Source organism: Pelobates fuscus, chromosome 8, assembly GCF_036172605.1.
Source record: "Pelobates fuscus isolate aPelFus1 chromosome 8, aPelFus1.pri, whole genome shotgun sequence".
Lineage (NCBI taxonomy): Eukaryota > Metazoa > Chordata > Amphibia > Anura > Pelobatidae > Pelobates > Pelobates fuscus.
This window is the reverse complement of record NC_086324.1, coordinates 58,130,127-58,155,163: the sequence shown is the minus strand read 5'-3', so window position 1 is coordinate 58,155,163 and position 25,037 is coordinate 58,130,127. Positions and strand designations below refer to the sequence as shown.

The 25,037-nt window shown below is 39.2% G+C and overlaps 1 protein-coding gene across 1 annotated transcript in view; it reads left to right on the top strand.

The window, feature by feature from the left end:
• The window catches only part of PLCL1 (phospholipase C like 1 (inactive)), a 281,756-nt gene that overhangs the window by 174,837 nt on the left and 81,882 nt on the right, over positions 1–25,037 (top strand). The window contains exon 4 of the mRNA XM_063429886.1: positions 23,911–23,986. Within this exon, the coding sequence (XP_063285956.1) occupies positions 23,911–23,986 (76 nt within the window). The remainder of the gene's footprint in view (positions 1–23,910; positions 23,987–25,037) is intronic.

The following is a 25,037-nucleotide window of genomic DNA, read 5'->3' as shown; positions in this document are numbered from 1 at the left end:
AATGGTTTTGCTAGTACACCACTAAGCTCTTTTAATAATTTTGGGTGTATTCCATCAGGCCCCATAGACCTATTTGACTTTACTTTTGACACTTGAAATAGAACTTCTTCCTCTGTAAACTCACATGTAACAAATTACTAATTTGTCATTTTTCCTATCATTTTCTTCATTTTCATCTGTAAATACTAAACAAAAATATTAATTGAGGCAGTCAGCTACTCATTTGAACCCTGCAATGCAATCATTGCCGATTTAAAAAAAAAAAAAAAAAAAAAAAAAAAAAAATCACATTGCAGGATTAAAATGGCAGGTCCTCTGCACTATAACCACTTATTGTGAATGAAATGGCCTGGGTGACTATAGTGTTCTTTTAAAAAGCTATAGACATGTTCCATTTCATTTGCTACTTTTGCTATTTTCAAATAGTAGGTTTAGATGGTTCTGCCAAAATCTTCCCTTGCAGCTTATTTTTGTAGCAATAAAATATACTATTTGTTCCCGAGAAATGTTGCAAAACAGTTAAAGGGACACTATAGTCACCAGAACAACTACAGCTTATTGAATTTGTTCTGGTGAGTAGAATCATTACCTACAGGCTTTTTGCTGTAAACACGGTCTTTTCAGAGAAAATGCAGTGTTTACATTACAGCCTAGTGATAACTTCACTGGCCACTGCTCAGATAGCTGTTAGAGATCCTTTTTGGGTCATGGCTGCCTAAAATGCATCCAAACATTCAGTATCTCCTCCCTTTGCATACAGACACTGTACTTTCCTCATAGAGATTCATTGATTCAATTCATCTCTATGAGGAGATGCTGATTGGCCAGGGCTTTGTTTGAATCATGCTGGCTCTGCCACTGATCTGCCTCCTTGTCAGTCTCAGCCAATCCTATGGGGAAGCACTGTGATTGGATCAGGCTACCACTTCTGATGATGTCAGCAGACAGCTTGTTTTTTTTAGGCAAACAGCATGCAGAGTTACAGCTTCTGGCTTAAAGGACCACTATAGTGCCAGGAAAACATACTCATTTTCCTGGCACTATAGTGCCCTGAGGGTGCCCCCACCCTCAGGGACCCCCTCCCGTCGGGCTCTGGGGAGAGGAAAGGGGTTAAAACTTACCTTTCTCCAGCGCCGGGCGGGGAGCTCTCCTCCTCTGATCCTCCTCCTCGCCTCCCATTCGGCTGAATGCGCACGCGCAGCAAGAGCTGCGCGCGCATTCAGCCGGTCTCATAGGAAAGCATTATCAATGCTTTCCTATGGACGCTTGCGTGCTCTCACTGTGATTTTCACAGTGAGAATCACGCAAGCGCCTCTAGCGGCTGTCAATGAGACAGCCACTAGAGGCTTTGAGGGCTGGATTAACCCATTTATAAACATAGCAGTTTATCTGAAACTGCTATGTTTATAAAAAAAATGGGTTAACCCTAGCTGGACCTGGCACCCAGACCACTTCATTAAGCTGAAGTGGTCTGGGTGCCTAGAATGGTCCTTTAAATACAGTAAGATGTTGTTATATTTATGGAGGCATGAGGGGCCCAGCGGGGCTAGATGGTGGTTTTAACAGTATAGGGTCAGGAATACATGTTTGTGTTCCTGACCCTATAATGATCCTTTAATGATTTTTTCTGCACATCATTATTGCACATTCATTCGGAATTAAAAGAAGAAGAAAAAAAAAGCTGATGTTAAGAATAAGTTCTTATTTCCCCCCCTTCCTAATCAGCAAAATAAAATCATTGCGGAGCAAGTAGAGACGTTCTGGAAATAACGCTTCCTCTCAGTCCGCTCCATTTGGCTTCAAGTTTATATTGGGTTCTTCTCAACTTCGTATAAACACACATAGATCAGCCAGTGCTAGCTGATGACAGGCTTGTAATGAATGTGTTATCCTTACTGTCTAAACAATACAAACACACTGAGCTGCAAATAGGTCACTTCCAGGTTGTACAAGTTCCCTAGACATTCTTTGCCGAAGATTGAATATGTGCTGAGATAGGATTTATTCTAAATGTATACATTGAACGTGTGTGTTTGTTTGTTTGTTTTATCCACTGAAGTCAATCAGTCTTTGTAAAAACCATATTGGAATGTATTATTTAACCATATCTCACAGCTGTCCCAAATTTGGGCTCCTGCCCCCCTGCCCTGGCTTTGTTTCCTTATATAACCCTGCTGGGGACATCAGAGAAACTCTCCCAAAAAGCACAGAACTCTGGGATCCAGCTCAATTCTGCTTATTTGAAGCATTAATGACTAACACATCATTCTTTAAATCGATGGTTTACTTTTACTTGGCTTCACATGAGTCTGGCTAGCTGGGATGTATTTACTTAATAAGGATTGTATCACTCCTAAAACAGTTACGTAGTGTCAATAGGGTAAGGGATATTGGTATGCTGCTGAATTCAGGACACAAAACTAAAATATTGTTGGCTCTATCTGTTTGGCTCCTAATATCTACAATCGTTTTCAACCTCTGCCATAAGCACTTCTAGTTTGGCAGCTCCCTGCCAGAATACTGTTTGCTCTCAGTGCTGATATTAAACACAGCTTCTCTTAAGGACATAATAATGCTTTTTAAATGAACATGTTACCCCATGATAGAAAGTGTTTGTAGTAGTGGGCGGTTTGTCAGTTATTAAGGTTGATCATATATATACAAGTGTTTTTTTTGACCTAGGCCAACCAGGCCTATGTCCTGGGGGTGAGGGCAGGTTTGGCAGCAGGATTCCCGCAGGGTTTATTTTTATTTTCTTAAAGCGGGCAACTGCTTCTTCGATTCACATCACCCATGAACTTTTGCCAGCGCAGTGTGGGGGACATGATGTGGAGTCGATACAGGGAGGATAGTTAAAAACTGTGTGAATGTGTGTTTAAATGTCTTTGTATTGGTGTATGTATGTGCCTGTGTGTGTGATTGTGTCTGTTGCATATGGAATTATTATTGTCTGTAAGTGTATATACTTGTTTGTGTGTGATTGTGTCTGTATGTGCTAGTGTGTGTGTCTATTGTATATGTACAAAAAAAAACCTTGCGGCTATAAGAAGGGGAAATACAATGAATATAAATAGGAAGTGCAAAGACTCCTCAATGTCTTCAAAACCATCAATATAGAACAAAAAAATGCACAACCTAAAAGTATAAAACAAAGGGAGACCGCAATAGTGTAGATAAAAAAAACTAATAAAAAAAATAAAAAAGACTAAAATCTTTTTTGTTCTCTGTTGTATATGTGACTGTTGGTGTGTGTCTCTCTGTGTGTGATTGTGTCTTTGTTGGTGTAACAGAAGGTTCTCCACCTTTCAATGTTTGCCAAATGGAACTGGGCTCTCATGTCATTAAATGCTAGCTAAACAGAGACTGCGTGGCTTGTGGAGGAGCTTGTAGGCTAGCCTCCCTCCCATAGACTATGGTCATCCTTTAACACTAATCAGCCATGTGGATATATAAACTGTGGTAAAGTTTTTAAATCAGTTTGGATTTTCGGTTTGTGGCGTTGTTTGTTTGTCATAGTGATTAAATATCTGTATGATTGCCACATTGATTGTGTTAGTGCTGCCCCGAAACACCAGGGGGAGGGGTGGAGGGGGGATTGCTTTTCAAAGTCCTGTAACTGTTATTGGTTGCTAATTTTTGTCCTCCCCTTCTATTTTCTTAAATAACAGATGTCCACTTCAAATATACAATCAGATATACTTTGCTCTGCTCTAATCTTCACTAAGTCTTGTCTGGTGTTTGAGGAGAGATTAAAAAGAGCAGTTCAAGGCACTTCCTGGGGGTTGTGGAAGAAGGAAAGGACAGGCAGCAGAACCCCAGCAGGTATCTTCACAGAGCCCATGTGGACAGGGAGAAGGCATGAACACTGTAGGATGTTCAACTCTGGTCCTCATGCCTGAGACCAATACCCCAGTTACAGTCAGTGTGTATGTGATTGGTCTGTGTGTATATGCAATTGTCTGTGTATTTATGTATAATTGTGTTGCTAAGTGAATGGATTGTTGTGTGTGTATATATATAAAATAAATAGCATCAAATATTTCAGGAGGGGACTCAAAGCATCTGGGTCTTAGGGCAGCCAAAAACCAAAATGCATTACTGCACATATTAACAGCATGTCCTTAAAACCAAGATCAAATATTTAAGAACTTCCATATTACCTTCTTTATGTAACATATGTCACAACTTGGGTGACAGATCCTGCACAGCAGTACAGTTCTTTCTTTTACTAGTTGGGGATTCAAACTTTAAACTACAATAGTGGAACTGTATTTATGCATTTATTCAACCTATATTACTGCCAAGTAATTGATTGGTGTATGGTAAACAACTTATCAATATGAATCATATGATGAAGAAAGTAACAGATAATTACACTGAAAGTAAAAAACACATCACAAGATGAGAAAAAGTTATCCGTCTATTTTTTTTCAATCTCATTTTATTTTCTTTATTACGTAAACCATGTAATATGAGAGAGCAAATGTTTCTTGAGTTTTCTGTTTTATTTTTTGTTTTTTTAAAGCAGTTACTTTTTATGAACAAATTTAGAAAAATGGATTCGACGGTTGAGTGTGAGCATCTTGGCTAGTGTACAAAGGCTAATTGCCTGTCTCCGACCTTTAGACAAGCTTGTACAGTTGGGATCTGAGTGCGTCTGAATGAAATTGCGCTATATTAGTGGAACTTAAATACAAGTTGTCAACAAGGGATATAAAATGAGCGTTAAAAGAAATGTCTAAAAGTGGTCTCCTTTACACATAGAATGGTTCAGAAGGAAAAGTTCTATGTTTGCCAATCTGTTAATGTCTGATGGACAGCTTCAAAGAGTTTAATAGCTTGATATGCCAAACCTGAAGACATAAATGTATTGCTTCATCCAAGATTTGGACCACAACATTACTTAGAGTACTTTTTAACCCAAGTTAACATGGCAGATGTTTAACATCAAGATAAAAATCTGATATCTATCCAAGAGAAACATTTTTTTTTTTACCACTCTCATTTTATTTTTGATTGTTTTGAAGAAATATGTCATACTTTTTGGTTCAAAGGTGTATTGGGGTTTTTGTAGAAATGTGCTTTTTTTTTTAATAAACATTTTAATTTTTTTTTATAATTTTCACAATTATATAAAAGTTTAGATGTATAATAATTTTATCCACCTTCATATTTGTTGCTTCACTTGCCTTTCAAAAATATTTTACCAATTCGTTGAGTTATAATCGAGCAAACTATCATTTTCAAAAGTGAATTGAGAACCAAAACAGTCCAACATGACAAACAAGAAATTAAGAAATGAGATAGATCTAGCATAGCTTTTCCCGTTCTGGCTGTTGGCATTTTCTAACCTGCAGACTCTGTTGCCCTCACCTACCTTGACCTCACTCCATACATGTAACTACATTTTTTTTCATCGCTAAAACCTTCATTTATTTTATTTGTAAATATGCTGAATTGATTCCCAACTTCAACAATCACAACCTTACGTTGGCCGAATCTAGCAAAAGTCACCCTTCCAATTACTCTATAAAAAAAATTAGTAGGTTAACCCCGGAATGCTCAATGAAGTTGACATGACTTCAACCCTACTAATTAAAATGTAGTTTAATATTACCTTAGGTATTAATACATACTATAACATCTAATTTCTTCACATCCAGTTGCCTGCTTGAACTTCTGTTGTCCAGTTTTGCCACTCTACAGAAAGTGACCTATGGCTTTGTTTTATATTATTTTTTTGTTTCCTTCCCGATGACTTTCTCAGTTACAATACTAAAGGCTTACATTCAGAGTCCTTTTTATTTTTACTTTATGCTGACTCTAATGACATGCTGATATTGGCCTTGATTTTAATATTGTTGCAAAGGCTTTTCAAATGATTCAATATTTTTGAAGAAACGTTTAAAATTATTATTATTTTTAATATCAAGAAATGTATCATGTATATAAAAAAAATAATTAAACATTTCAAAATATTACATAAATAAACTATTATTCATAATATTGCTTCATTTTGGAAAGCTTACCCAACAATATTAAATAAAGGCCATTATTTGTAGATTCAGATACCACTTGTACATGATGACGATCATATAAACTTTCATCACCAACATCTCTCTTGTTCATTCTGGGATTAGGTTATCGATTGCATCTCCTCTATCTTGAACAGTGTATCTCTTTTCTTCTATTTCCTTACTGGAGCAGTAATCTTCTTTTGACAGATTCCCCTTTGTTTAACGTAGCAACCATTATGATGCAAACATTATCCTACCCGACAGGCTTTCAAACATGGCATCATTATTGACATCAATTCTCTATTTCATTGCTCACAAACAGTCAATCTCTAAATCCTACCGCGTTCATTGTAAAAACATATCTTTCTAACAGAAGACATATCCGAAGCTCTTGTTTACACACTCAATTATCTCTTCTCTTGACTTGACCAGCCACGGCTCTCTGGCTTCCTGGCGTTATCAGTCCTTGATTTTAAGTAGCAATGAAATGGCAGGCATTAAGAGTTTGAAATAATTCTCACATAATTCGTAATTTCTACAAATGTCATATTTGGGAAAATCTGCAAAAAACATATAGAAACATAGAATGTGACGGCAGATAAGACCCATTCGACCCATCTAGTCTGCCCAATTTTCTAAATACTTTCATTAGTCTCTAGCCTTATCTTATAGTTAGGATAGCCTTATGCCTATCCCACGCATGCTTAAACTCCTTTACTGTGTTAACCTCTACCACTTCAGCTGGAAGGCTATTCCTTGCATCCACTACCCTCTCAGTAAAGTAATACTTCCTGATATTATTTTTAAACCCTCTAATTTAAGACTATGTCCTCTTGTTGTGGTAGTTTTTCTTCTTTTAAATATAGTCTCCTCCTTTACTGTGTTGATTCCCTTTATGTATTTAAATGTTTCTATCATATCCCCCCCGTCTCGTCTTTCCTCCAAGCTATACATGTTAAGATCCTTTAACCTTTTTTGGTAAGTTTTATCCTGCAACCCATGAACCAGTTTAGTATATCCTTCTGAAGATACGGTCTCCAGTACTGCGTACAATACTCCAAGTGAGGTCTCACCAGTGTTCTGTACAATGGCATGAGCACTTCCCTCTTCCTACTGCTAATACCTCTCCCTATACAACCAAGCATTCTGCTAGCATTTCCTGCTGCTCTATTACATTGTCTGCCTACCTTTAAGTCATCAGAAATAATCACCCCTAAATCCCTTTCCTCAGATGTTGAGGTTAGGACTCTATCAAATATTCTGTACTCTGCCCTTGGGTTTTTACGTCCAAGATGCATTATCTTGCACTTATCCACATTAAATGTCAGTTGCCACAACTCTGGCCATTTTTCTAGTTTACCTATATCATTAGCCATTTGGCTTATCCCTCCTGGAACATCAACCCTGTTACATATCTTAGTATCATCCGCAAAAAGACACACCTTACCATCAAGACCTTCTGCAATATCATTAATAAAAATATTAAAGAGAATGGGTCCAAGTACAGATCCCTGAGGTACCCCACTGGTAACTAGACCTTGCTTTGAATATACTTCATTGACAACAACCCTCTGTTGCCTGTCATTTATCCACTGCCTAACCCATTCAACAATATTGGAATCCAAACTTAAAGATTGCAGTTTATTGATAAGCCTTCTATGTGCAACAATGTCAAACGCCTTACTGAAATCTAGGTAAGCAATGTCTACTGCACCACCCTGATCTATTATTTTAGTTACCCAATCAAAAAAATCAATAAGATTAGTTTGGCATGATTTCCCTGTTGTAAACCCATGTTGTCTCTAATATTGAAATCCATGTGATTTTGGATGTTCAACAATCCTATCCTTTAACATGGTTTCCATCACTTTCCCCACTACTGAAGTAAGGCTTACTGGCCTATAGTTGCCCGACTGCTCCCTACTACCTTTCTTGGGAATGGGTACAACATTCGCTAATTTCCAATCTTCTGGGACTACTCATGTTAACAATGATTGGTTAAATAAATCAGTTAATGATTTTGCTAGTACACCACTAAGCTCTTTTAATAACTTTGGGTGTATCGCATCAGGCCCCATCGACTTATTTGTCTTTACTTTTGACAGTTGAAATAGAACCTCTTCCTCTGTAAATTCACATGTAAAAATGACTCATGTGTCCTTTTTCCTAACTGAGGCCCCTTTCCTTCATTTTCATCTGTAAATACTGAACAAAAATATCCATTGAGGCAGTCAGCTACACCTTTATCCTCTTCTACATACCTTTCTTATTTTGTTTTTAATCTAACTAATCCTTGTTTTACTTTCCTTTTCTCATATATGTACCTAAAAAAAATGTATCCCCCTTTTTTACTGACTGTGCTATTTTCTCGTCTGCGTGTGCTTCGGAGGCTCATATAACTTGCTTAGCCTCTTTCTGCTTAATCTTATAGATCTGCGTGTCTTCCTCACTCTGGGTTTTTTTATAATTACTTAATGCTAACTTTTCATTTTTTACTATTTTGGCCACATCTGCGGAGTACCACAGTGGTTTCTTGAATTTTTTGCTTTTACTGACAAGCCTAATGCAATTTTCTGTAGCTTTCAGTAGTGCAACTTTTAAATAATCCCATGTCTCTTGGACGCCACTTAAATTGCTCCAGTCTGATAATGACTCCTTTACACATATTTTAAATTGAGTAAAGTCTGTTTTTCTAAAGTCTAAAACTTTTGTTTTTGTGTGGTGTGACTCAGTCACTCTTCTTATATTAAACCACACTGATTGATGATCACTGGATCCTAAACTTTCACCTACAGTAGTATCGGATACCAAATCTCCATTTGTTAACACTAAATCTAGTATGGCCTCTTTACAAGTTGGTCTCCTCAACGACTTGTTTTAGAGACAATCCCAGTAGGGAGTGTAGAATATATGTGCTCCTGGCACAAGCAGCTATTTTTGTTTTCCAATTCACATCAGGAAGATTAAAGTCACCCATGATGATAATTTCCCCCTTCATTGTCATTTTAGCTATTTCCTCAACTAGTAGATTATCTAACTCTTCACTTTGTCCTGGGGGCCTATAAATCACACCTACACGAATTACTGTGTGATTACCAAATTCTAACGTAACCCAAACGGACTCTATGTTCACCTCACTAACTTTTATTATGCTAGATTTTATGCTATCCTTCACATACAGGGCCACCCCTCCCCCTTTCCTGCCTTCCCTGTCTTTTCTATATAAAGAGTACCCTGGTATTGCTATGTCCCAGTCATTTTTCTCATTATACCATGTCTCAGTAACAGCGACTAAATCTACACTACCAGTCGTCATTATTGCCACAAGTTCATGGATCTTATTCCCTAAACTGCGAGCATTTGTAGACATGACTCTTAGCTTATCATTTTTTAACACACTTGCTACAGGCACCTTCTGTCCTTGTTTTGGGGGACAATTGGATTGATGTTTTATCACCCTTTCCCCCCCCCCCTCTCCTCCTAGTTTAAATACATCCTAGCAAAACCTCTGAACTGCTCACTGAGAACATTTGTTCCCTTTTAAGAAAGATGCAAACCATCTTTTTTCTACAGTTTATTTCCATTCCAAACAGAGCTACCATGAGAAATAAAGCCAAATCCTTGCTCCCGACACCATTCACCAAGCCACAAGTTAAAGTCCCTAATACGCATCCGCCTGTCGTTCTGAGTGTTATGCACAGGCAGAACTTCAGAGAATGACAGTGTGGAAGCAACCTGCCGTATATCATTGGCAAAAACACTAAAAACTTCCTTAACTTCCTTAACCTCTGAAACCTCATTGCAAGCCAAGTAATTTGTCCCTAGATGGACAAGTACATCCAATTCCTCTTCCTGCTTTGCTCACTTAACAATATTACAGATACGTCTCCTGTCTCTGTGAGCAGTAGCTCCGGGAAGACACCTCACAAGACCACCACTGTCCATCTCCACACCTCTTATGATGGAATCCCCCAACAACAACTGCTTTCTATTAGGCCTCGCCATAGTCTCCAAGCCCCTCTCCACAACACCACTAGCCTCAGTGCCTCTCTCCACAACACCGATAGCCTCAGTTCCTCTCTCCAAAACACCACTAGCCTCAGTTCCTCTCTCCAAAACACCACTAAGCCTCAGTTCCTCTCTCCAAAACACCACTAGCCTCAGTTCCTCTCTCCACAACACCACTAGCCTCAGTTCCTCTCTCCACAACACCACTAGCCTCAGTGCCTCTCTCCACAACACCACTACCCTCAGTGCCTCTCTCCACAACACCACTACCCTCAGTGCCTCTCTCCACAACACCACTAGCCTCAGTTCCTCTCTCCACAACACCACTAGCCTCAGTTCCTCTCTCCACAACACCACTAGCCTCAGTTCCTCTCTCCACAATACCACTAGCCTCCGTTCCTCTCTCCACAACACCATTACACTCTGAAAGTGCAGAAAATGAATTATGTAGAGCAACAGACTGTGCAATATGCCTTTTATCCACAACTCTAAGTCTACCAGATCCTACAGTGATCCATCTGCCATTCCTATTATGTCTCTGCGGCAGTGGCTTTGCAGCAGTTCCAGCCTGAGTTTGTTTACCAGATAATTTACAAATCTCAGACTTCAAAAATACAATCTCCTGCCGCAAGATAGCAGACTGTCTACAGATTAGACAACAAATAAACCTCCAAAAAGTGGAACGTGAAACAAATGCATAGCATCTATTACACTGAACTAAGTCTGCCATTCCAATGAGGCGAATAATTTAAATCAAACGAATTTTTACTTTTTATTTATCCTCCTGAATACCTCAGATTACCTCCAGTTTATCTCCAGAATATCTCCAACCAAACACACTTAGAAGCAACACTCTCCAGAATATCTCCAACCACACACACTTAGAAGCAACACTCTCCAGAATATCTCCAACCACACACACTTAGAAGCAACACTCTACAGAATATCTCCAACCACACACACTTAGAAGCAACACTCTCCAGAATATCTCCAACCACACACACTTAGAAGCAACACTTAGATGAAGCAACCAAGCTATATTAGCCAAGCTAATGACAACAACCCTTATATACTCCTAAAATCACCACCCACTAGGAATGTTAAACACCTGGGTAGGCCTCTGCTTATTTGCAAACAATAGCTAATTTAAACGGCAATCAATAGCAAGTAGCTAACTAATCAAATCAAATGCCTTATAATTACCAACAGGAAATCAAACCTTGTGTAATCAGTAACCTTTTCCTACAGATGAATCTTACCTGTGACAGTAAAAAAGAAAACGCTTAGCACAAATCTTAGACAGTTGAAGCTTCTGTAAAACTCTCTAGAATATCTCCAACCACACACACTTAGAAGCAACACTTAGATGAAGCAACCAAGCTATATTAGCCAAGCTAATGACAACAACCCTTATATAACTCCTAAAATCACCACCCACTAGGAATGTTTAACACCTAGGTAGGCCTCTGCTTATTTGCAAACAATAGCTAATTTATGTGTAGAAGATTTCCAAGGACTATGATAGTCAAATAAAAATATTAAAAAAGGACTTCAACAAAGTTGTCACTGGAAAAAAAATAAGATTCTTTGACGCGTAATGACTGCTTTTTTCTCTAACTGCTCTGCTACAGTATTTTGTTGAAAGCTTTGCATTTGTGCTATACAAACTGACGTCTTATTGAACTCATAGCACATATTTGTCATCTAAATGGAATTTTTTACAGTCTTAAAGTTGCTATGTGTGTTTCGTTGTGTTCTGCTTTTCACGCACCAATAGTTCTGTGATGATGTTAGGATTAGGATTCCAGTGAGATTAAACTAGCCATTAAAAAAACAAAAAAAAACAAACACTGTACGAGACAATAAAAGGTGAAGTGGCACTTCAAATTAAAATAAAATCGAATACACTATAATAAAAAAATGTCCTTCACATAAAGTGACAAAATGACAATACCAGCAATAAACAGACCAAGAAGTTAACAAACAAAATGTATCTTGATAATGTTACGTATGATCTCATAGAAATAACAGGGACTAAATAAAAGGGAAAAATATAGTGAATTATAGTAAACAAGGTACTTGTGAGCAATAACAAAGAATTACTACCTTGCTGCAGAGCCATGATAAGCAGGCTTTATAGAACCAGGGCCGGACTGGGGATACAAAGCAGCCCTGGAAAGAAAAAATTGATGCCAGTCCATAAGTCATTGTGCCATGTATGTGTGTGCATGTATGTATGTGTATATATATATATATATATATATATATATATGAATGAATGAAAAGAGATGCACTCACAGGTCTTGATAGATAAAAAAATCGGTATTTTTTATTCTCCAAACAGGATACACATTGTCCGATCGACGTTTCGACCCCTTAGGGTCTTCCTGGATCCTGAGGAAGACCCTAAGGGGTCGAAACGTCGATCGGACAATGTGTATCCTGTTTGGAGAATAAAAAATACCGATTTTTTTATCTATCAAGACCTGTGAGTGCATCTCTTTTCATTCATTCATATAACATAACGTGGGATAGCACCTAGGCATTTATATTTACCTATTGTTTATTGGGAAAGGGTGAGTGCCAAGACACAGACTTTCTATATATATATATATATATATACACACACACACACACACACTCTGAAAGCACCCGTGTTTTGAATTAGCCATTTTTCCTATGTCTTGCCACCCCAGATGATCTATATATTGTGTGTGCCTATATATTACTCAATCATCTGGGGTGGCAAGACATAGCCTTACATAATATTATTGGTATATTTGTTTTCAAATTCAAAATATTGGTGCTTTCAGAGCCCACTGACACACACATGCACACTACAGACAAGCTCACTACCACACACACACAAGCTCACTGAGGAGCAGGCACACACACACACACACACACAAGCTCACTCAGGAGCAGGCACACACATACAAGCTCACTCACTAGCAGCGACATACACACGCAAGCTCACTCACTAGCTGGCACACACTTACAAGCTCGCTTACTAGCAGCGACACACTCACACAGGTTCCCTTACTAGCAGCCACACACACACTCACACAAGCTCACTCACTAGCAGCCACGCACACACTCACACAAGCTCAATCACTAGCAGCCGCACACACTCACACAAGCTCACTCACTATCAACGACACACACAAGCAAGCTCACTCACTAGCAGCCACACACATACAAGCTCACTCACTAGCAGCGACTTACACACACGTTCCCTTACTAGCAGCCACACACACTCAAGCTCACTCACTAGCAGCCGCACACGCTCACTCACTAGCAACGACACACACACACACACACACACATATAAAAGCTCACTCACTAGCAGCCACACACACATATAAAAGCTCACTCACTAGCAGCCACACACACACATACACACATACAAGCTCACTCACTAGCAGCCACATACTCACTAGCAGCCACACACACAAGCTCACTCACTAGCAGCCGCGCGCACACACAAGCTCACTCACTAGCAGCCGCGCACACAAGCTCACTCACTAGCAGAGACACACACACACACACACACAGCCATGGCTGAAGTGTACATGGCACTGGTGGGTGAAGTTGCCATTTTGTGACCTTTTGCTCCCAGAGAGGTCAGCAACCTGCATGCGGGGGCAGAGCTTGTGCGCTGGAGGCGGAAATTCTGTTCAGGAGGTGGGGCTTGCGTTCTGAGGTGGGGCATGCAGCCTAAATTTAGGTAAATAGTGCAAGGAGATTGACAGGTCTCCCTTCGGCAACGGGCAGCCTAATTGCGGCCGCACCAGATCCTTCTTCTTTACTTCCCTCAGACTGACACAGGCTGGCACAGACTGAGGGGAAATGATTTAAAAGGGGGCCAGTCTGGCCCTGTATAGAACAGGTGGAAGAAGACCCAAAATAAAAAATAAAATAGCCGCGGTTGGCAAGAGAGCAGTGAGCAGTGATCTCCATGATCAGCTCCCTCGCGTGCACAGCAGTGATGCTGGAGCCGGAATATGACGTCACTCTGGCATCACTAAGAGGCGCTGCTCCCTTGCCGCCTGCACGCCAGCTGCTTAGCAGCCCCACTGAACCCCAGTGACCGCTCACCAGCCGCCCAGCAGCCCCACTGGGCCGCAGGGACTCCATGCCAGCACTCCTAAAAACATACCTACAAACACGCACTCACACAAATACACACACTGGCACATACAAACACAGATATACACACCTTGACACACACCGGCACATACAAGCATAGAGACACACACACAGATACACACTGTGCATCAAGGTGTGTGTATCTGTGTGCCAGTGTGTGTGTGTGTGTGTGTGTGTGTGTGTCAGATTCATACACACTGGCACATACATAGATACACACACTTTGACACACAGATACACACACACACACAGATACACACTGTGTGTCAATGTATGTGTTTCTGTGTGTCAGTGTATGTATCTGTGCGCCCGTGTGTGTGTATCTGTGTGTCAGATATACACTCACACACACATACACACACTGGCACATACAAACACAATTACACACCTTGACACAAATATACACACTGTGTGTCAAAGTGTGTGTATCTGTGTGTCAGATATACACACACACACACTGTCACATACAAGCACCGATATACACACCGGCATACAAAAAAACGGCACAATTTTTTTTCCGTGGGGGAAAAATTAATCGGAAACACCTGAGTTAGAGTATAAAATTATGAAGAAGGCCATCTTGGTCCTACTATACTTCTAGTTGGCTTGACCATGAACAAAGTCACAGGATTCTCAAAACCTGAAAGACTGACCCAGCTGTAGATGAAAGCTGTTAAGGGTAAAGCTCTACTTTTTTGTTGACCTCTGCAAATAATTATCTGGTGGATCTATAAAATGATCCTTTATGATTGTTTAGTGTTGGGGGCACGTGGGGTTGTTGCTGATTTTTGGATTGGGTTTTAGGGGGTATATATGCATTTACTGTAATAATTTTTAACTGGGGGAATAGTGATGGGAGTTATAGTCCACAGCATCATGAAGACCGGTGCCATCTAAGTTTTGTCAGTATCTCCATTGGAAGAGAAAAGGGAAATGCATGAATCCTGAACTGTAGCTGGGCCATGAGGACTGGGAACCACTGTTCTAAGTCCTCACTAACTGTTACCACTCCCTAACACTACACCCCTAATCAATTGGACAAATGGAGTCATTTGGACTTTGGAGGTGCCCCAAAATGCAACCCAGATTTAACATTGCTATTCTCAGCTTTTGAAATGCTGTAATGGACAAGTCTCTGATTTGGCCAAGGTACTTACAAAGTGATGCCTGACATTTATTTATTTATTTACATAAAATTATTAAATTAAAGCAGCTTTGTCACTTTTTTTCCCCCTTGCTGACTTGTGCTTGTCTTAGGGTATGCTGAGCACCCTAAGCCACCCAATCATATCATGCGCATGTCCAGTTCGCTGGTCATGTGGGGTGCTTTGATTATGCCGTTGGGATCCCATTTGTGTCAACTCTGGAAGGAGGTGAGCAAGTATTGACCGCCAATGACAAAAGTTGACAAATGATATGGAGCTTGACTAAAGCACCACCTTTTGTCAACCTGCAGTTTCTACATAAGGAAAAGTAGTCCCTACCTTTCCTTATGTATAACTTTGAAAATAAACCAAGTTTTTAAAAACAAAAAGGGAGGGGAACACAATGCAGCACTTTATGTGTGGTAAAACAAATACAGAGCTGCTTTAAGGGTTTTCTTTTTTTGGTTTGGGTTATGTGTCTCACATTGTGTGTGAGGGGTATTGTGTGTGTGTTTGTGTGTGTGTGTGTGTGGGGGGGGGTTTAGTGTGTCTATAGGGTACAGTGTGTGTGTGTGTGTTTGTGTATGGGGGTACAGTGTATGTGTGTGGGGGGGGGGAAGATGTGGTGGTGGTGGGAGGGCAGATTAGTAAATATATATTTGTATTTTTTCTTTAATAAAACAAGAGAGAAAAAATATTAAAACATATCCCTCCTCCCTTCTTACCGTTGCCTGGGAGGTGGGACAGTACAAGACCATCCCTGGTGGTCCGGTGGAGATGCCCTGGCAGTCCTAGTAGTGAGCGTGAACTCTAGTCTGCAGCTCAGGCTAGAGTTCATACTCGTGAGATTTGGACCGTTCCCGTGGTAACCGCGGCAACGCTCCAAGCTTGAGAGAGGAGAACCCGGCGGGGCTGCAGGTTAGAGCTCCCCCGGGTCTTCTCTCCCTCCCCTGTCGGCTGCAGCATTACAGTGCTAGCGGGCCGGTGAGTGAGATCTCTGATCTCCCCTCCGCTCCTGCAGAGCCGGCAGAGGAGAGGGAGGCACGGTTCCCGGTGCTATGTTCATATGATCATAGCACCCGGAAAACCTTTGGCGGCGCCCCTGTGTGCCCAGGGGCGCCACGGCACACAGTTTGGGAACCACTGGGTTAGCACATACTTTTTTTTTTCATTAGAATAGAAAACAAGGCTTCAAAACTACACAGCAAAATACGAGGTTGTGTATGTGAAAAAAACATAAAAATACAAACTTTTTAATGTTGCATTAAAATGTCAGCATGCCTCATGGGGCATTTGCTGTTAAATAACTAATTTTAAAAAAAGTGTCCTGTAGCTGCACTAGTTGTGTAGAAATTATCTGAGTCCAAACTTAATGAAACAATTATTTGTCATTTTTTTTTTTTATCATATATAAACACTTGTAAATAATCCGTTATGTACATTTGTAGTTGTATATAATCTGTTGGGGCACACACAAAAAAAAGAAATTAAGGATGATTTAGCAAGCACAATCTGCAAAATTGCTTGTGTCTCTTGCAAGTCACCAACAAAAAAAAAAGACCTGGTCCCAAAGGGGTTAATATATTATCTACTGACACAAAAGAATGTATCCGTTTTAGCATGGAGTGCCCCTTTAAGCAATCCACAGAATAACTTATTTTGTTTGGAAGACTTTAAGCTGTTGCAGTTTTTATCCGTGCTGCTGTTCTAGTAAGCTGATTAACACCAACGAAACCCAATAAGGAGCAAATATATTCAGGATTATGAGCAAGCAGCTTTGTAAGGCAATTCTGATGCCTCCGCATCAGAATGAACTTATTTTGTAACACTGTCTCGACAAGAGACAGCGTAATTGGAATTAAGTTGTTATGGTGCCAGCAGATCCCTGGTGCCAGCTTACCTTAAACGTTAAACTGTTTATAAATGGTTTAACCCCAAAGTCTTGAATAGAGTGCCATTTAGTTCTGCCCCGTCCTTCCCCTTCTCTGAGAGTCTTGAAAGAGTAAGGCTCAGAGAGGGGCGCTGCTAATTTGTTGAGAGTGTCAGCTGATGCTCTCAGTCAATCAGTAGCTACCGATTGGATTGAGAAAAATAAGTAAATTTCTGAAGCTATTTTGTGAATGGGAAGTTTTCGATTGGCTTAGAGCGTGCGTCAGCTAATACTCTCAACCAATTAACAGTGCTCCTGTCTGGGTCTACTTCTTTAAAGACTTTCAGCAAAGACGAGGGACAGGAGCAGAGCTAATCAGCGCTAGATTGAAGACTTCGGGGGTTAAACAGTGTGTGAACGCAATAATCCCTAAAGGTAAATTGGCGCCAGGCACCTGCCAGCACCATAACAACTTAATGTAGCTAAAGTTTTTATGGTACCCAGAGTGTTCCTTTAATTAATTAAAGGCAGTTTTAGGATTTCGATCCTTCCCAACTGAAGCATCTACAAATACATTTAGTTATCTTTATTTCCTATTTCTGATTTCGTATGACCTACTTCTGTGGTTTCACATATTAGATAAGAATCCAGAAAGTTGTAATTTCAGTAAAAATAGTGTCCTAAATGACACATTTCCATATTCAATCAGAAAACGTGTTGCTTGCAGACAGTTAAAATCTGGGATTTGCGCAACTATGTTCCAATATTGATTCTGGGTAGCATCACTCCCCTCTGCTGAGCTAATGCGAGACTGTTATCGATGACATCTGTTCTGGTTTTAAGAGTGGAGTTTTATCTTTGCTGAAGGCATTCTGAATCAGAAACACAATTTGGCTCTATTGTCATTGTCAAAACAGAACCTCTGTGGTGTAATATCATTTTTATTAGTGCATTTAAAGCTCGCTTTTAAAACTGAGCTCTGACGATAACAAGTTAAGTGCTGTCAACATCCAACAGTGAGGAAAATACTGTACTACTTGTCATTTTACAACACATATTTGTTGCACGTTTGGTGGTGCACTGTATAGGAATGCCATCAACTGGATAGAAAAATTGAAATCTCATCTAAACGGCTGTTGAGCAAATCGTTAACCTCTGGAGAGCTTGAGAAATGTTTGAGTGGTCAGGACAAACTCCAATGCACAAATCTATAACAAGTAAAACACTTCTCGCAACAAATACCATCAAAGCATCCCCAACTGGCTATACATATTATGAATCAGTGAATCCCCTAAGAATTCTAGAATGTTTGTAAATCAGCGGAGGACCGTTTTAGGCCAAAACATCCACCAAGTGGCAAGTCACCTTCTTCACCTGCCATTAATGAGCACAAACATTACTGCACACAATTACAAAATCCTTCTCCGATTCAGCGGTATCTTTTAGATAGTGGTTTTTGATGCAGGCTATGTCTGAAGAACATTTTAAGGGAAAAAGGTGTATGAACATCTTCCTGAAAAATCACAGGTGTCTACTGAGTATGATGGCAAGGATATTTTGTATTTTTTGCTTACAAAAATATATGGCTATTTTCAGTTATTCTCTGTCATATTTTGTGGTGGTACATAAAGGCCCAAAGGTTTAGGTCCTAAGAGCCTTCTTTGTCTATAGTTTAAATAGTTTTCTCAAAATAGATTTGTTTGTTTGTAAAACAAACATTCATAGGACTTACCTTGATCTGGTGTGTATAATTAATTTAATCTTATTCTTGCTGATTATAAGTGTTGTTTACTTAACAAAAGCTGTAGGGTTGCATGTGATATGTGTAATACAAAGCCATATCTTGATTAATTGTATTGTCAGGCCAACAAATTAATCTAATCTATTGTATGTGCTTTTTTGACTTTCTGTTATAGGTTTCAATAAGTAACCCATTCTAATTTAACAATTTATATTCTTGTGTACTACTTTAGCATTGCTTTGAATTGTTTTCAAAATGTTTACATTTAAGAAACTGCATTACTAAAAATGCAGTCAGATTCCTGCACATAGAAACCTGTACAGTCCAAAGAACCAGCTCAATAAAGCATTGTCCCTTATACCAGCTCTCCTTGTCTCCCGAGATGATATTGAGAGCGGGATTTTTTTTGTTGTTGCGTGGAAACAGCGGTGTTTACATTTGGCTGAGAACATCCCCTCTAGTGACTGTCAGACTGAAAACCACTAGATGCACTTCCTCCTTACTTCCTTCATAAGGACAGCATGAATAGCTTTTCAAGATATTTTTGGCAAGAAGGCAACTGATAGACATGTGAAAAAATGTTAAGCACAAGAGCATATATTCCTCAAAGAGTACAATTGACAGTTTTTTTTTTTTATAAGAACACACATTTTTATTTTTATTCTTCATCCTGGAAAATGACCATAGTCTCTCTAGAATGCTTCGGGCTGTGTGAATGAAATAAGAGAATATATATGTTAATATCTATCTGTGTTTATTGTTTGTTAAATAATATTTTGGCTACTTTTTTACTGCATGAACCTACACCCTGCCCCACACTCACATGCCACTGATGTACACCAAACTAACCACATATACATACCAAGCCACTCACAATTAAATAGAAATACTCGCACATACATGGAGATACGAGGCAACACCGATACAAAAACAATCTAATCCATCACTGGATTAGCAAAGTGTCACTCAAAGTTATGTGAAACAGGTATATGTTATTCCTGTTAGACTCATTTAGAACAGGAAATGTATCCTAAAATTCATATCGAATTTTTTTTCCTGCCTCTAGCACTGCTAGGACAGAAAGTGGAACACTCAGGGTTATTCTCTAAACGCTTTTTTTTTTTTTTACAAATTATATCTGGATAGAACTGGGTCAAAAGGTCTCGACTATTGTTGTGTTAGAGATTTCTTTTTCTGGATCAGCTTTTTGTTTTGTCTCATTTTTGTTTTTCCAATTGGATTTAGTTTGAGAAAAATTTGATTTTACGGAATATCCTTAACTATGTCCAGGACTTTAGGCAGGTACTTCAATCTGATAATATTTTCTTTAAAGACAAGTAGATTGTGCTACTGTATTGAGTCCTTTGGACAAGTAGATTTTTATTTTTAATTTCCACACCCCTGCATCATGTAACTAGTCAAGACTGAAACAATTCTCAAGGAACCCAAATCCACATTATATATATCATATATATATATATATATATATATATATATATATATATATATATATATATATCAATAAAAAAAAATCAGTAAGATTATTAAATGGACACTATATGCACCAAAACAAGCTTAATGGAGCAGTTTTGGTGTACAATTTCACTGCTCTGCCATTTTAGTTAAATAACTTTGTTTATGCAGCCCTAGTCACACCTCCCTGCATGTGACTTGCACATCCTACCTAAACACTTCCTGTAAAAAGTAATCTAATGTTTAAACTTCTTTAATAGCACAGTCTGTTTAACTTAGAATTCATCTCCTGCTCTGTTAATGGCTTTCTAACCCTGTAGGAGCCTCCTGTGTGTGATAAAATCTCAATTAACAGAGCAGGTAAAATACATTTCTAAAGCAAGTGAACATCTAGAAACCAAAGTGATTTAACTCCTAAATGGCATAGAACTCAGCAGTCCACCAAAATTGCTATATTAAACTGAAGTTGTTTTGATGCCTGTAGTGTTCCTTTAAGTCTGCAAACGTGAATGTCAGTTACAATAGGTATTGCATTTCAAGATAATGAAGACAATAATCTACAACCACACGGAAAGCCGTGCATGCAGATGATCAAATGAAAAATGGATACATTGCATGGAGCTCTAATATAAGAAAACACAATAACATAAAGACCATGTGGACTATGAGAAAAACTGGCAAAACTAATAAAGAAATATCAGAACTTTCACATCTTCCATACCTACTTAGTTATATAATACAAATAAATAATCTATACAAATCCCTAAAATACAGGATAGTAATGTGTTGGTGAATGACATTTTAGGAAAGAATGAGAAATACTCTAGTAGCGCAAAATCCATGGGTATAGATGGATAATTAGTTTAATATTCTAAAAATCTACATCTACAATGGAAAAATAATTTCTCTCTGTCTATGTACATAAGTATATACTTTTGCCAGTACCTTGCACTTGTTGTCTTTTTTAAAGTTTCTTGCCCGGGTGCCTCGCTCCAACCATAAAAATATACACAAGAGAAAGTGCACTCACACAACTGCATAATTCATACTTTAAAGTCCTTAATTAAAATCGTTGATAAGGATCTTGGATTCAGCTCTCACCCGAGACTTTTCTCAAAATTGCAAGGTACATGCAAGCGTATCCTATGAATCCATGGTGTCTTGCAGACTTGTATGTATAGATATTTATTCCAAAAGTACTGTTGTGCATCACCGGCACAGTCCGACCTTGGGAATAGACATAAACTATTAAAACAGAGTATTAAAGGAACACTATAGGATCAGGAACACAAATGTATCCCATAGCCTATAATGTTAAAACCCCAACAAGCTTCTCTGCCCCTCTAAATATAGTAAAAGCTTACTTTTATTCCAGTCTGCTGCTGCTGGCTCTGCCCCTGATCTGCCTGTTTGGCTAACATCAACAGATGTGGTGTTTTGAGCCAATCACAATGCTTTCTCATAGGGAAGCATTGAATTGGCTGAGCCTGTCAGGGAGGCAGATCAGGGGCAGAGCCAGCACAAGCCAAACACAGCCCTGGCAAATCAGCATCTCCTCAAAGAGATGCATTGATGTAATGCATTTTTATAAGGAAACTTCAGTGTCTACATGCAGAGGGTGGAAATACTGTGTCAATGCCCCAGGAAGCACCTCTAGTAAGCGTGGCCATTTCGGGTATCCCCAGGCTGTAATGTAAACACTGCATTTTCTCTGAAAAGACCATGTTCACTGCAAAAAGCCTGAAGGAAATGCGTATACTCATCAGAACTAATACAATAAGCTGTTGTTGTTCTGGACACTATAGTGTCCCTTTAACTAAAGGGGATATGGAGTATAATTGACAACGGAATTGCAAGTTTTAGGACAAAATTGTTGATTTTAAAAAAAGTCTTCAATTTCATTTTCTTTTTTTCCCAGGCTATTTTAGGCTACAAATTCCCTTGTCAATTCTCTGATTTCTGCCATAGTGAATAAACTTATATTTCCTACATTTTCTTATTTTCCCAGTTTCATTGTCAGAAAATTGAGATTGTCACATGCATATATACTTTTTTCTTTGTACTGTTTTCTGAATGCAAACAATTGAATGACTGGTGCAATTTTCCACGGAAGTCTGTTCTATTTTCATCTTTCCTTTTTATCTAAATATTTTAACATTATCTTTAATATCTGCTACAAAGTCCCTTTCAATCAAGCCAATTTCCTTTGTTTAGTTAATTCCGTGAAATGGGGCTTAGTTGATTTACAAATGTCAGCGGTCTTTCATGTTCAAAGTTAATTATTTTTTCTCCCGTAACTTTAAAAGTTACTCTTAAAGTTTATGAAAAATAAAAATCTAAGAAAAGATATAGATTATAAAAGCTATTATTATAGAAAAGCAACAATCTTCAAATATCAGTTGTCTAACAATATAAAAGTATAGATATAGCAAACTGTGGCACTGGATGCAATTTTACAAAGTGGAACATAATTTATTAAAACGTAACAATGTTAGAACAGTAACAAAGCTTTCAGCTCATATGTTAGGATGAATATCTGACAATAAATAAAGCTGCACGATATTATAAACATGGAAATGCAAATAATGGCTCTACATAAGGGATTAGTAGATCCTTAAATCCAGACAGGAGCCTTCAATGGGTGAGCCTGCCCATTGTGGGCAGTGCCATTGATGCCTTTCCTCAGCTCTATCCACCCATCCTGATCTTATATCTCCAAATGGTAGGAGGTATGAGAGTCCTAATCAACGTCAACAATTCCTACAAAGTATATCTACAATGCTGGTATCCAGGGCCAGAAATTTTGTTTGGCCCAGGCATTTTTTAATCATAGCGGCCCAGTTGGATGGCATGGGACCGTAGAGAAGGTGTTTTGTTTCATTGCCAGTGACAAACATGCCCCCCTCAAAGTTAGCATGTTGCTCTTGCATCAGAAAAAGGCTGTGTATGCTGTGGAGGACAAGCAAATTTAAAGACATGATTCAACTGTGTGTGCTTGTTACATGGCTCTGGTGTCTCCATCAGTGCGATACCAGATGACAAAAGGGTCAGGGAAAAGTTTTTGTGCATGTGTGGTGGTGGAATTGTGAGTGAGCTGCTTCATGATGTGGTGGTTTTGTGTAAATAAATCTGTTTCAGTTGTGTTGTGTCTGTGGTGTAGTATGTGTGGTTAGAGAGTGTAGTGTGTGTGTGCGCACGCGCAGGGGCTGTAGAGAGTGTGTATGTAGGGTGTTTGTCACTTCACTGTGCACTTGAAGATATTTTGGTAGGTCCACCACTTTTGGGAAAACAATTTGTGAATGCTGGTAAGGAGAGCATGACTATATATTAAAGCTGACCATTTCTTTATTTAATTTTTTTTAACCTGCTTGACCACAGTAGCCTTGATCAGGTTCACTGTATGATAATTACTGTTAGAAATTAAATTGTCACTGTGATTATTACTTTATAAATAGAATTGCTTTGTATGACCATTTGATGGATTTTTTTGTTTTTCCATTACTGCAGATGATACAAGAGAGCAAATTTCTTATTGAGGCTGCGGACGTAATTCACAACAAACTCTTGCAGTGCCAGAAGACAGGTAAGCTCTCAGCTGGCTTATTCCACGTGCAGATTAATAAATGAAAAATGCTAACTCTGTGAGCGGCTTGGGAATTAACAGATCAATGCGTCCACACAGTCAGCCATAAGACTCATGCAGTACATTGTACATTCATATGAAATCAATTCAAAGATTCTATTGAAAGGGCTACACTAATCACCATAAAAGCTACAGTGTATTGTTGTAGTTTTCCTTAACGTAGTCCAGCAATGTCAAGCGGTAAACTGTCAATACACTTAAAGAACACGCCTGCCAAGTCTGTTGAGTTTTTATTTAGCAAATAAATGTATGTTTTAATATAGTCCTTGTTTGGAATGATCTGACAAAGGTCTCTGTTTATGGCTTTTGTTCTTTAACAGCTCATATTGGATTTGCAGATTGCGATTATTCAATTATGCAGTTTCGTGTTTGCAGTAAGACTGCAGGTAGTGCAATCAAGGATCCTAGCCCTAGTATCTGATATTGGGGAAAAAAAAATATTTTGATATGCAACCTAGGTGCTAAAATCGAACATCAATAGATATTATATAATTTTTATCTAAACGTTGAGCCAGTGGCGTACACACAACCCATGGGGCCCCGGTGCGAAAACTGATCCGTGGGCCCCCCCCCGCGCTTACTGTGCGCGGGCTGGGGCCGCAACACATGGCGGCGAGCACCTGGTCGCAGGGCTGTGACCCGTGCGACCGCGGTATGTACGCCAGTGCATGCATAAACACACACTTAAAGGACCACTACAGACACCCAGATCAAATCAGCTCAATGAAGTGGTCTGGGTGCCAGGTCTCTCTAGTTTTAACCCTGCAGCTGAAAACATAGCAGTTTCAGAGAAACTGCTATGTTTCACTGAGGGTTAATCCAGCCTCTAGTGGCTGTCTCATTGACAGCCGCTAGAGGATTTTCTGCGATTCTCACTGTGAAAATCACAGTGAGAAGACGCTGAACGTCCATAGGAAAGCATTGAGTAATGCTTTCCTATGGGCGGTTTGAATGCGCGTGTGGCTCTTGCCACGCATGTGCATTCGGAGCT